Genomic DNA, 14,674 nt, shown 5'->3' on the forward strand with positions numbered 1-14,674 from the left:
TTTCTGCCTGCCTCTCTGCCTGCTTGTGATCTCTCTGTCAAATAAATAAATAAAATCTTTTTTAAAAAAAGCATAATATTTTCATAATTCATTTCCTAGAACAATTTTTAGTCTTCCTAAAAGTATTTAGTAAAGATTAGTATTGAGGATCTTTTTTTAAAAGATTTCACTTACTTATTTGACAGAGAGAGAGATCACAAGTAGGCAGAGAGGCAAGGCAGTGGGGTGGGGGGGGGCAGTGAGGGGAGGAGGATCCCCGCAGAACAGAGCCCGATGTGGCGCTCTATCTCTGGACCCTGAGATCAGGACCTGAGCTGAAAGCAGAGGCCCAACCCACTGAGCCACCCAGGCGCCCCTAGGATGAGATCTTTATCGGCTTTTGTTGTTTTTCTCTTTTAAGGTATTATTTTAACAGGGTATATATTGGAATGTGAAAAAGCAATCTGTGAGTAGGTCTGTGCCCCTAAATCCATAATTTTCATCAGATTTACAAATTTGTTCTTACTCAAGGAAAACCTTTACAGGTAAAAATGTTGCCGAAGGAAAAATTACTTCATTTTTATTTTCAACTATGGAGAAGGAATAGTCAATGATTCTTTCCCTACATTTCTTCTCCTCTTCTCCCCAAACTAGTTTTTTCTTCAGTTACTAGACCTCATTTATTGAATAGTCTTCCTGAGAAAAGTTTTCAGACTGCCAAGAGATGTCACTAGCCTGAAACAAAATGCTTTCTTCTCAGTTTAAAACCAGTTTTAGGAAAGCTCTAAACTGCTGAGAAAGAACGGGAATAAAAAATCTTTACTTCCTATTCTAGTTTTAAACGATCCTTGATATATGAGTTAAGATATGTTTAAAACTCTGTAACACGCTGACTTCTCAACATATTATAAAATATTGTAAAAGTTTTTAAAAACTGCTGACTAATAACATGCAAAAGGTTAGGCTTTGCAAAATTAATACAATTTTTTAAAGATTATTTATTTATTTATTTGACAGATAGAGATCACAAGTAGGCAGAGAGGCAGGCAGAGAGCCCAATGCAGGACTTGATCCCAGGACCCCAGGACTCTGGGATCACAACCCGAGCCAATGGCAGAGGCTTTAACCCACTGAGCCACCTAGGCCCCCTTTAATGCAATTTTTAATACAATACTGTATATTTCAGCTATCATATTTTTGCTCCAAAATAATCATCCCTACGATGTGGAAATAAGGAAAAATGGTACCACAGCAAAAGTTAATTTTCTACACTTCAAATCATAAAGAATATAAAATTAGCCGATATATTGTTTGGGATAACTGAAATTCCACCAACTGCTATTTTAGATTAAGAAGCACCCCAACAGGGGCGCCTGGGTGGCTCAGTGGGTTAAGGCCTCTCTGCCTTCAGCTCAGGTCATGGTTCCAGGGTCCTGGGATCGAGCCCCACATCGGGCTCTCTGCTCGGCAGGGAACCTGCTTCTCTCTCTCTCTCTCTCTCTCTCTCTCTCTCTTTCTCTGCCTACCTGTGATCTCTATCTGTCAAAACAAATAAATAAAAAAATCTTTTAAAAAAAAATAAAGAAGCACTCCAACAATTAGCTTCTTTTTCACCAGCACAACTTATTTTCCACTGAATCAAATGCTCTTATTTTATCAGTTAGATTTGAAGGCAATAACAAAAAATATGAAAAAATTAAAAGAAATAGCCCTTAATAAATAACTAGATCAGAAACCACACAAAAGGTACCACTTAACCAGAATAAAGTTTTCTACACGGAAAAAAGTAAAAATGAAATTACCTTTTCTTGTAGCAACTTTGAGGAAGCTGCATCACGATTTCCTTTTCCACCAGCAGTATTAAAATGAGACCATGGTAAAACTGAATTAAAAGTTAAGGAATCGTCCAAGGCAAAATCTGGTTTCATAAAAATCTATTAAAAAATGTATTTTCCTCATTAGATAAACATTTTTTAATATCCACTACCCCTTCAAACATCATAAGACTGTTAAAGATGATTAACTTAGATCTGAAGCATAAACAGCAAAAATAATACATTGATTTATACAAAGATCTGTATAAAAATGTATAGTGTTTCATCAAGCTAAAAATACTCATGAAAAATAGAAAAATGTATTTTGTCTTTACCAATGGAGGCGATCATTCCATTACTATGTAATAAAATTCACTGATGCAGTCCCACCAGGCACACACCAAAGGGAGATATCCTACTTATACCAAAATTTCTGTATTATTTCCCACTGAAGTAGTTTTTTTGAAATGCCAAGTATCAAGTTCTTTATATTTCTACTTTCTCCTGCTTAAAATGCTTTCAAAATTAGTCTTGAAGATTAGACATATACTGAATTTTAAAACCAGAACAAATTCAATTTTATGAAAAGTTCGTTCTTTTTCCTTTACATACCATATCCCTCCAGGCACTAAGTCCTACGCATTATATTTTCTACGTAACACTTGAATGTTCTCTCTCTTCTATGTCTATAGCATTTTATTAGTGCAGCTCTTCATCATCTCTGGATTACAGTAAATGGCTATTTACTCATGTCCTTCCTCAATCTATCCCCTATACTGCTGTCAGATATACTTTTAAAATGCAACTATCACTGAATTAACTTCTCTGTTTAAATCTCTCAATGGAGTCCCATGATCTAAGGACCAAACTCTTTAGAAGGGCATCAAAGGCACTTCGTTTTTTTTTTTTTTTAAGATTTTATTAATTTATTTGACAGCACAAGCAGGTAGAGAGGCAGGCAAAGGAGAGAAGAGGAGAAGCAGGCTCTCCAGCTGAGTAGACAGTCCGACGCAGGGATCGACCCTAGAACATCGGGACCATGACCTGAGCCGAAGGCAGACACTCAACCCACTGAGCCACCCAGGTGCCCCAAAGGCCCTTCATTTTCTTTGAACTCCATCATCAATTTGTATTTTGCCACTCCCACTATTTACAAGTTACATTCTAACAATACTCAACTTCCATACCCTCTTGTGCTTAACTATCTCTGTACATGCTTTCTGCCTAGAATGCCTTCCTGTCTATTTTCCTGGAGAACACAACCAAATCAAAAGGGCAAACGTTATCTCTGTATGAACACTTACCCCATCTTTGAACACATCAGTCACCCCATCTCTGAACATAAGTATGTATACCACATATATTTATGCATCTCATACTTCACAAAAATTATTTATTAAATATATGTATCACCTCCTAGAGATCATACATCCCTATAAGACTGGATTTATAGCTAATTAATCTTTGTATCTCTAGTACCTAGCATAAGGCCTGAAACATGGTTTAGCTTACTTAATTTCTATGCTCTATTTTATTATAGTTACTGATCCATTTTACCTATATCCAAAAATTAGTATAAATTGATAGGGAAAATCTAACTAGGGACATGAGTGTACTTCTTAGTCCTTGCTTTAGTATAATTAAAAGTACTGATTAATTCAATAACTATTTACTGATGATGTAACCTGTATGCTAGGCACTAAGGTGGAAACAAAGATAAATTATTATATAGGTCCTAATCCCAAGGACCTTTAGTCCAATGGATGTGGTAAAATATACACATAAATATCTTACAAGAAGAGTGACAAATGCCTTTAAAAGGAAGGCATAGGTCTATGTAAAATACTAGGAAATGCAGCAAAGGGGCCAATTATCTTCAGCTGGGAAGAGATGTATTCATGTAAAGTTGCCATTTAAGTAAGAGAATATAAAGAAAGGATTAGATACGGGGAGTTGAGGGAAAAGTCTTCCAGACTGAAGTAAAGAATGTGTAAAGATTAGTAAGCGAAAGTTGAGTGTGACTATGATGGAAATGAATAATCAAGGGCCTTAAATGATAGAGTTTGAATTTTATCTTGTAGGAATCAAACAACTTTAAAAATGACTGCCTTTTTGCTTCTGTCTGTTGTCTTCTCTGTGTCATTTCACTTTAGAGAGCAGTTATCATAGACCTCTTTGAGAATGTAATTAATGCAATGGACTCTTTCCCCAGAGCAGAGCGGGGAAAGAAAACATCTATTACACATCTCTTTAAAATTTTCACACAAAGGACATATCTCTTAATAATTTGAAGGGGTAGTAACATCAATAAAGTTCTTTTTCAGAATGGAGAGACTTAAACACATTTGTAGATTTCAGTAATAAAGAAGAAATTGATGATGGCCAAAGAAAGAAGAAAAGTGATGCACAAAGTCCCAGAACAGGCCAAGTGGTTAAGGTGTAAAAAACCCAAATGAAAGCTTCTGATAAGGTAAAATTAACAATATTAGAGATAATAAAAAATTAAAGATATTAAATATTTTTCTCATTTATAAGCTTTGTTACCTTAGGTACTTGCTCCAGATCTGTCCTGGATTTATCTATGAAAAAAAAAGAAAAAAGAAAATACAATTTTCTTAACTTATTTTCATTTTATTCTATAAAATATATTTTGACCAGATTCTGTACTATACCACAATTAAGTAAAGACTTAAATTCCCTCAACAGACATCAAGCACTTCCTATATGCCTAGCAGTAAATAAAGCACTGAAAAAATTCTATGTTTCAAATAATTTTAATCAATTGTATGAGAGCAAGAAAGCTAAATATATTTCAAGTCTTTTTTAAATGGACACAGAAAGTTGATGCTATCTTATTAAGTTTGGTGAAAATAAGTTTGGCATATAGTTTTTAAAAATGAATTAAATTCTGGGACACCGGGGTGGCTCAGTCGGTTAAGCGTCTGCCTTCGGCTCAGGTCATGATCCCACAGTCATGGGATCCAGCCCTACACTTCTCCCTCTGCCTGCTGCTCCCCCGACTTATGCTCTCTCTCTGTCAAAGAAATAAAAACTTGAAAAAAAAAAAAAAAAAAAGAATTGCATTCTAATATAGGAATAGTGCTTTTATTGTTCACAATACTCACCATCCCACCCAGAATTTCTTATGAAAAAAGATTTTAATAACATATTAAGATATTAATACCCTATTAATTTTCTTCTTAGACATCTTAGTTTATATCTACAAACCTGCAAATGAACCTACTTTACCTTCATCTCCCAGCTAAATCTCAGAGGATGTACCCTCCTTTCCAAAACTAACCTTCCTGGGTCAGACTCTATACCCTTCGGCCTCCTCTAGGAGCATGCTTCGTCAAATACCCTGCCTCTTTCCACATCTTCAACCTCTTTCCTTCTAATAGTTCTTTCTCTCTGCATATATACATGCTCCGTTCTCTCTCATTAAAACAAAACAAAACAAAAGAAAAAAAAAAGATAAAGTTAAAACCCAACCTGGACCAGGCTGACACAAGGGAGGCCCTCCGGTACACAATTTAAGGAAGCATTCACTCAGGTTTGCAAATGCATCTCCTGCCTCATCTAGTGTTGACCATGCAAAAATATTCTTATACTCTGTTCTCTCTAGTCAATATGCTATCCCTCAAATCCTCAAGTCATATCCACATTGATAGTCTCCATTTCTTTCTCTTGTACTCACTCCTTAATATATAGTACTGTTTTCTATAACCACCACTTCTAAGTCTGAATGCCCTCTATAAGAGATCCTAAATTGTGAAATCCACAGAAACTTCTCTGTGTGCAAACTGATCATTACCATTACCAACAACTGCCTGACCACCAAAACTTGTGCTTCGATAACTCTCTCAAATGTTTAAATTCCTCTCCATCTTCATTATAACTGTTATTGGGGCCACATGACTTCTCACTTGTATTACTGCAATAGCCTCCAACTGTCTCTTTGCCTCCCGTTTATCAACATCCTTAAATTTATTTTCCACAACTGTTTTCAAAATGAAATGTAAAATCATAAATCTGATGCCTGGTTAAAAATATTCTGAGGCTCTGGACTGCTTTTAGAAAAGAAAAATTCCTTAGTATGGCATAGAAGGCTCTTCATGATCTGACTCCCCTGCCTACTTCTTCAGCCTCACTTCTTACTCCTAGTAGAGCCAACATACTGTACTCTTAAGAGTTCTTAGAACATGCTCTGTTCTCTCTTGACTCTGTTGCTTTGCATCCACTGTTCCTTCTTCCTGGAAGGCCTTTCCCCACAGAAACCTCTTCAGCAGCTAGTTTAAAACACAAGAAATCATTAATTCTGTAAGTTTTCTAAGGCTTAGAAAATTAGGAGATCTATACCAACCTACCATGCTGAAGTTACTGCTTGATATACAGTGCTGCAATTGTTGGCTTACTTATTTAACCCTACTGAGAAAACTATCAGCTTCTTGAAGACAAGTGCTCTTTGTTATTCAACTATTTTTAAGGAACAAGCAAAATACCAAGCACCCAGATGTTAAATAAGTATTTGTTGAAATGAAGGATAACACTAAAATGAGACCCATAGTGTTTCTCTTAGAAGCTTTTGGAAAAATTATAATAATAGGCTATAAAAATTCCACTAAAAATGAAATTATAGGTAGAATAGCCACCAAGGTCCCCAAATTAAGATTTTGTTTGTTGATATTTATGCTATGCTACAATTATCACATATTTATCTTCATATTGTCTACAAATAGCACATATTCCATACCATGAGTATGTAAGAGAGTCCTGTCAAAGGTATCTTTAGGAGGACAAATATTCTTGCATCTCTCATGAATCTTCTCTCTCTATAAGACAAATAACAAATTCAATGTTATGTAGCAATATGAATATTCAAAGCATCAAAATATTTCACAAAAGAAAATACCAAATTAGTTCTATAATTTTTAACATGAAATCACTAGCCTCTTCAACTTAAACATAAATAAGTATGCTTAATAAACCAATACAAGCTCTATGAACACCTATATGCTTATACTCATCCCATTTTATATAATTACAGTAAAATTTCCATAAATTAGAATGAAGTGGGAATGCGAATAAAAAAAATCCTTATTTATATAACAGAAATCAATTGAAAATAATTTTTTAAAAGAAGAAAGACACCTAAGACAGAAAGACAAGTTATTAGCTGACAAATTCAAGAAAGAAAGAGAACCCAACCCTACTCTGATTTCAGATTAGATGGCTCACTAACAACCAATTCTATCTTTTCAGAGATACCATAAATAAGACACATGGGAAAATGGAGTATGGAAAGGGAAAACAAACACTGAGCTAGTAGTGTTCAGAGTTTTGACAGCAATTGTGGCAGAAACCAAAGTACTGTCTTCCAACATGGCTGTACCATTTCACAGTCATACCCACAATGAATGAGTTGCTATCAGTCTATATTCTTGCCAGCATTTGGTGCTGTGTTTTGAATTTTTGCAATTCTGAGATACATAGCAGCATTCCATTGCTGTTTTAATTTGCAATTCCCTAATGACATAAAATGTTAAGCATCTTTTCATATGCTTATCTGCCATCTGTATGTCTTCTTTCATGAGATGCCTGTTCAGATCTTTTGTGCATTTTTTTTTATTATGCCAAAATACATATAACATAAAACTTAACACTTAAAACTACTAGTGATGTTGACTACCTTCCCATATACTACCTGGTCATTTGTACATCTTTGGAAAAATGTTCATTCAAGTCCTTTTCCCATTTTTTAGTTGTGTTGTTCTTAGTTTTAAGCATTATTTGTGTATTTTGGACACCAATCCTTTATCATACATGTGTTTTGCAAATATCTTCTCCCAGTGTCTAGTCTGTATAATTCTTTTAGTACTGTCTTTCACAGAGTAGAAGTTTTCAATTTTAACAAAGTCCAACTTGTCAATTTTTTGTTTCATGAATTGGGCTTTTGATGCTATAATCTAAAAAATCATCATCAAACTAAAAGTCATGTATTTTCTCTTATGTGATCTTCCGGTTTTACCATTTTGCATTTTACACTTAGATCTACAATCCATTTTGTGGTAATTTCTATGAAAGGTGTGGGCAGTCTATGTCTAGATTTTTTTTTCTTCTTTTTTTGGCAGGTAGGTATCTCGTTGTTCCAGTAACATTTACTCAAAAGACTACTAAATTACTTCTGCACCTTTGTCAAAAACCAGTTGACTGTATTTGTGTGGGTCTATCTCTGAATTAATTTGTTGCTTTGATCCATATGCTGTTTATTCTTTCACCAATACCACACTGTCTATATTACTATAAGTTCACAGTAAGTCTTAAAAGTCAGTTAGTGTCAGTCCTGCAACTTTGTTCAATACTTTGTTGGCTATTCTATTTTCCCTTTCTATATAAACTTTAGAATGTTTGTTGATATCTACAAAACAAATTCTTGGAATTTTAACTGGGACTGGATTCAATCTATAGACCAAGCTGGGAAAAACAGACATGTTGACAATATTGAGTCTTCTATCTACATACATGGACTCTCTATTTATTTAGATCTTCAGCAATTCATCAGTTTTGTAGTTATCTTCATAAAGATCTTGCACATATTTTGTTAGATTTATACCTAAGTATTTCATATTCTTTGGTGCTAATGTAAATGGTGCTGAGTTAAATTCAAATTCTAACTGTACATCACTAGCATAGAAGAAAGCAATTCCCTTTTATAATAGTAATCTTGTATCCTGCAATCTTGTTATAATTGCTTTTTAGTTCCAGGAATTTTTCTGATTCTTTGGGATTTTCTACATAAACAATCATGATTATCTGTGAATAAAGACAGTTTTAGTTCTTCCTTCCTAGTGTATATTTTATTTTCTTTTCTTGTCTTGCAAAGTTAGGGCTTCCAGTGTGATGTACAAAAGGAGTGGTAGGGACATCTTTACCTTGTTCCTGATCTTAGTGGGAAAGCATCTATTTTCTCACAGTTGTAGAGTTTCTGTAGATGTTCTTTATCAAGTTGAACTGTCCCTATATTTCTAGTTTGCTGAGAGTTTTTAACATGAATGAGTACTGAGTATTGTCAAAAATCTTCTATCTACTGATATGAACATATGATTTTTCTTCCTTAGTCAATGTATGGATTATACAAATTGCTTTTTAAATATTGGATCAGCCCTGCATATCTGGAATAAAGCCAACTTAGTTATGGTATAGAATTCTTTTCATACATTATTGAGTGTGACTTTCCAATTCTTTGTTAAGGATTTTTGCATCCATGTTCTTGAGAAACAGCAGTTTATAGTTTTCCTTTTTCATAATGTCTTTGTCTAATTTCAATATTAGGTTAATGCTACCTAAGAATAAGTTAGAAAGTATCCCCTTTGCTTCTATTTTCTGGAACAGATCTTAAAGAACTGGTATAACTTCTTGCCTAAATGGTTGGCATAATTCACCAGTGAACCCAAGTGGCCCCGGTGTTTTCTATTTTGAAAGGTTATAACTGATTCAGTTTCTTTAATAAGTATAGCTTTATTCAGAGCGTCTATTTCTCATGTGCAAGGTTTGTGTCTTCCAAAGAACTGATCTTTTTCATCTAGGTTACAGAATTTGTGTGCTTAGAGTTGTTCATAATATTCTTTTATTATCTTTTGAATGTTCATGAGATCATTACTGCTGTGCCCTCTTTCATTTCTTTTTTCTTTTTAAGATTTCTTTATTTATTTGACAGACAGATCACAAGTAGACAAGAGAGGCAGGCAGAGAGAGAGGAGGAAGCAGGCTCCCTACCTAGCAGAGAGCCCGATGTGGGGCTCGATCCCACGACATGAGCTCAATCATGACCTGAGCTGAAGGCAGAGGCTTTAACCCACTGAGCCACCTAGGCGCTCCTCCCTCTTTCATTTCTAATACTAGTAATTTAGGCCTTCTTTTTCCTTAACTGACCTTGCTAGACAGTTACCAATTTTATTGATCTTCTCAAAGGAGACCTCAATTTCACTGACTTCTGGTCTAATTTTTTAAATTTCTTTTCTTCTGGTTTTTGTTTTGCTTTGTATAGCTGACATACAATGTTACATTAGTTTCAGTACACAACAGATTTACCTTCTCCTTATTTTGAATTTAGTTTGTTCTTCTGGTCTCCTGTGGCAAAACTTAGATAATTAATTTTAGATTTTTTTCTCTAATATACACATTCAATGCTGTTAAATTTCCCTCTAAGCAATACTTTGACTGACCCACACATTCTGGTAAGTATCTATCAACACTTCCTTAAGCTCACTGATTCTTTCCTCTCCCATTTCAAGTCTACTGATGAAGCCATCAAAAGTATTCTTCTTACTTATTTGTGGAGCATAACAAATAGCATGGAGGACATGGGGACTTAGAGTGGAGAAGGGAGTTGGGGGAAATTGGAAGGGGAGGTGAACCATGAGAGACTATGGACTCTGAAAAACAATCTGAGGGTTTTGAAGGGACGGGGGTGGGAGGTTGGGGTACCAGGTGGTGGGTATTATAGAGGGCACGGATTGCATGGAGCACGGGGTGTGGTGCAAAAATAATGAATACTGTTATGCTGGAAAAAAAAAATTGTAAAGCTAAAAAAAAAGAAATAAACTAAAAATACAAATTCAAAAAAAAAAAAAAAGTATTCTTCATTTGCCAGTGTTTATTTCTAGCATTTCCTTTGATTCTTATAGTTTCCATCTCTCTGCTTACATTATCTATCTATTCTTGCATGTTGACTACCTTTTCCACTGCAGTCTTTAGCATATTAACCATAGTTATTTTAAATTCCCAGTCTGATAATTCCGAAATTGTTGCCATCTGAGTCTCGTTCTAGTACTTGCTTTCTTTAAACTGTGGGGTTTTTTTCCTTCTTGTTTTTAGTATTTATTGTAATTTTTCTTGCTGCAAGCCAAATATGAAGTACTGGATAAAAGGAACTGAGGTAAACAGGTATTTATTGTGAGGTTTTATGTTTATCTGGCTAGGAATTAGACTATATGTACTATTTGATGTAGCTGCAGGTGTTAGAGGCTAAAATTTCCTCTCGTGTCCTTGTCTTTGTCTCCCTTCCTGTCTTTACAAATTTCTTAAATAAAGTTGAAGACATGCAATTCTTTCACAGTACTCCATTACTATACCAGTGCCCTACTGATATGATGGTAAAATGTGGGAAGAAGGGAAGCATTCCATAAACCTGTGGTTACATCACTGTCTTTTAGTGAGTTTGTGCCCCTGTGCTGTGACCTTCAAAAAGCTTCTAAATTGCTTATTTTCAGTTCCTTCAGATTTTTTTCTTTCGAGAACAGGAGTAGACATTTTTCAAGTTCCCTACATGCTGAACCAGAAGTATTTTTAACTTTTTAAGAAACCACTAAACTGTTTTACAAAAGGGTTGTACCACTTTAAATTCCCGCCAACAGTATACGAGAGTTCTAGTTATTCCACCAGGGCTGACAATAGGGTAAGGCAAGCAAGCAGCCTGGATACAATATTTAAATACAACAGAAAAATCCAACAATAACTTCTGACTCCCCAAACACTACTCTTAGATTTTGGTGCTCTTCACATTTTACATCTCAGGCAATTCATGGCCTCATCCTAGTACTGGCCCTGTCCTTCACATCCTTATAAACACATGAAAGAATATGTATGGACATGCTATTGTTTTTTTCCTTAACTATTTGGTAGAAATCAATAGTGAAGTCACATGGACCTGAGTTTTCGTCTTTGAAAGCTACTTAACACCAATTTCTTTAATAACTACAAAGGCTATTCAAGTTATCTATTTCTTCCTGATAGAGATTTGGTAATTTGTATCTTCAAGGAATTCATCAGTTCATCTAACTTGCTGAATTTATTGGCACAAAGTTGTTGATAGTACTTCATTATTAGTCTTTTTATTTCTGTAAAATCTATAGTGATGTCATCACTTTTATTCTTGTTATTGGTGATTATGTCTTTTCCCTTTTCTTCCTGAATCAGTATTACTAGAGATTTGTCAATTCTATTGATCTTATCAAAGAATCAGGTTTAGGTTTCACTGATTTTTCTCTATTTCTCTATTTTCTATTTCACTGATTTTAACTTTGATGTTTCTTTCTTCTGCTTATTTTGGTATATATTTGTTATTTTTGTAGCTTTTTTTTTTTAAGATTTTATTTGTTTATTTGACAGAGATTACAAGTAGGCAGAGAGGCAGGCAGAGAGAGAAGAAGGGAAGCAGACTACCTGCTGAGCCGAGAGCCGGATGTCGATCCCAGGATCCTGGGATCATGATCTAAACCGAAGGCAGAGGCTTTAAACCACTGAGCCACCCAGGCGCCCCTTTTTGTAGCTTTTTAAGGTAAAAGTTGAGGTCACTGACTTGAGATTATTCTTCTTTTCTAATATATGTATTTACTGCTATAAATTATTCCTTAAGTACTGGTTGAGCAGCATGCCACAAATCCCAGTATGTCATGTTTTCATTTCCATTTAGTTCAAACGTGGGGGTTAGGAACACAAATATGCCACAATCAAAAATCCAACAATAACTTCTGACTCCCCAAATACTTAACTACTAATACTCTACTGTGGATTGGAAGCCTTAACAGTAACATAAACAGTCAATTAACACATATTTTGTATATTATACATATTATATACTATACTATATTCTTAAAGTAAAGAGAAAACAAAATGTATTTAAGGAAGCCAAATACATTTGCAGTACTGTAACTATATTTACTGAAAAAAATCTGTATGTAAGTAGATCTTTATGGTTCAAACCCATGTTGTTCAGGGGTAAATGGTTCTAATCTACTTTTCCTTTTTTTTTTTTTTTTTTTTTTTTTTGAGTAGGCTCTATGACCCTGAAAGACCTGAGCTGAGATTAAGAGTCAGACACTTAACTGATTGAACCATCCAGGTGCCTCCCTTTTGCTCTATGACCGGCATTTTTTTTTTTAACTAATATGTAATGTATTATTTCTTTCAGAGGTACAGGTCTGTGATTCATCAGTCTTACACAATTCACAGCACTCACCATAGCACATACCCACCCCAATGTCCATCACCCAGCCACCTCATCCCTCCCAGTCCCCTCCCCTCCAGCAACCTTCAGTTTGTTTCCTGAGATTAAGAGTCTCTTAGGATTTGTTCCAAACTTTGGTTTTGTCTTGTTTCATTTTTCCCTCCTTTCCACTATGAGCCTCTGTCTTGTTTCTCAAATTCCTCATATCAGTGAGATCATATGATAATTGTCTTGCGCTAACAGACTTATTTAGCTTAGCATAATACCCTCTAGTTCCATCCACATCAATGCAAAAGGTTAAGATTTCGGTTTTTTTGATGGCTGCACAGTATTCCATTATATATGTGTGTGTACACACATACATATATGTACACACATCCACACATATCACTTCTTCTTTATCCATTCACCTATTGATGGACATCTAAGCTCTTTCCATAGTGTGGCTATTGTGGACATTGCTGCTATAAACATTCAGGTGCATGTGCCCCTTCAGATCACTACATGTGTACTTTTAGGGTAAATACCCAGTAGTGTGATAGCTGGGTCACAGGGTAGCTCTATTTTCAACTTTTTGAAGAACCTCCATGCTGTTTTCCAGAGTGGCTGCACCAGCTTGCATTCCTACCAACAGTTAAGAGGGTTCCCCTTCCTCCACATCCTTGCCAACACCTGTCGTTTTCTGACTGGTTAATGTTAACCACTCTGACCAGTGTGAGGTGGTACCTCACTGTGGTTTTGATTTGTATTTCCCTGATGCCAAGTGATGTTGAGTACTTTTTCATGTGTCTGTTGGCCATCTGGATGTCTTTTTTGCAGAAATGCCTGTTCATGTCTTCTGCCTATTTCTTGACTGGATTATTTGGTCTTTGGATATTGAGTTTGATAAGTTCTTTATAGATTTTGGATACTAGCCTTTTATCTGATATGTCATTTGCAAATATCTTCTCCCAGTCTGTCGGTTATCTTTTAGTTCTGTTGACTATTTCCTTTGCTGTGCAAGAGCTTTCGATCTTGATGAAGTCCCAATAGTTCATTTTTGCCCTTGCTTTCCTTGCCTTTGGTGATGTTTCTAGAAGTTGCTGCAGCTGAGGTCGAAGAGGTTGCTGCCTGTGTGCTCCTCAAGGATTTTGATGGAGTCCTGTCTCACACTGTGGTCTTTCATCCATTTTGAGTCTATTATTGTGTGTGGTGTAAGAAAGCGGTCCAGTTTCATTCTTCTGCATGTGGCTGTCCAATTTTCCCAATACCATTTGTTGAAGAGACTGTCTTTTTTCCACTGGACATTCATTCCGACTTTGTCAAAGATTAGTTGACCATAGAGTTGAGGGTCCATTTCTGGGCTCTCTATTCTGTTCCACTGATATGTGTGTCTGTTTTTGTGCCAGTACCATACTGTCTTAATGATTACAGCTTTGTAATAGAGCTTGAAGTCTGGAATTGTGATGCTGCCAACTTTAGTTTTATTTTTCAACACTCCTCTGGCTATTCAGGGGCTTTTCTACTTCCAGATAATTTTAGGATTACTTGTTCCATTTCTCTGAAAAAGGTTGACAGTATTTCGACAGGGATTGCATTAAATGTGTAGATTGCTGTAGGTGGCAGAGATATTTTCACAGTATTTGTTCTTCAATCCATGAGCATGGAACGTTTTTCCTTTTCTTTGTGTCTTCCTCAATTTCTTTTGGAGTATTCTATAGATTTCTGGATACAGATTCTTTCTTTGGTTAGATTTATTCCAAAATATTGTGCATTTTGGGGAGCAACTGTAAATGGGATGGACTCCTCAATTTCTCTTTCTTCTGTCTTGTTGGTCATGTATAGACATTTAACTTATTCCTGTGCATTGATTTTATATCCTGACACTTTACTG

At 35.4% G+C, this 14,674-nt stretch overlaps 1 protein-coding gene across 7 annotated transcripts in view; it reads right to left on the reverse strand.

The window, feature by feature from the left end:
- The window catches only part of VPS54 (VPS54 subunit of GARP complex), a 98,462-nt gene that overhangs the window by 53,108 nt on the left and 30,680 nt on the right, over positions 1-14,674 (reverse strand). For 6 of the 7 annotated variants that reach the window (XR_004287792.1, XM_032352250.1, XM_032352249.1 and 3 more), the window contains 3 exons: positions 6,547-6,625; positions 4,338-4,372; positions 1,782-1,913 (listed from right to left, as the gene is read on the reverse strand). Coding sequence is in view for 6 of the 7 variants with exons in the window: in XM_032352250.1 (XP_032208141.1) it covers positions 1,782-1,913; positions 4,338-4,372; positions 6,547-6,625 (246 nt within the window). In the remaining variant the exon portion in view is untranslated. The remainder of the gene's footprint in view (positions 1-1,781; positions 1,914-4,337; positions 4,373-6,546; positions 6,626-14,674) is intronic. The other variant, XM_032352252.1, reaches the window with a different exon arrangement.

This window comes from Mustela erminea, chromosome 7 (genome assembly GCF_009829155.1).
Source record: "Mustela erminea isolate mMusErm1 chromosome 7, mMusErm1.Pri, whole genome shotgun sequence".
In the NCBI taxonomy this organism is placed as follows: domain Eukaryota; kingdom Metazoa; phylum Chordata; class Mammalia; order Carnivora; family Mustelidae; genus Mustela; species Mustela erminea.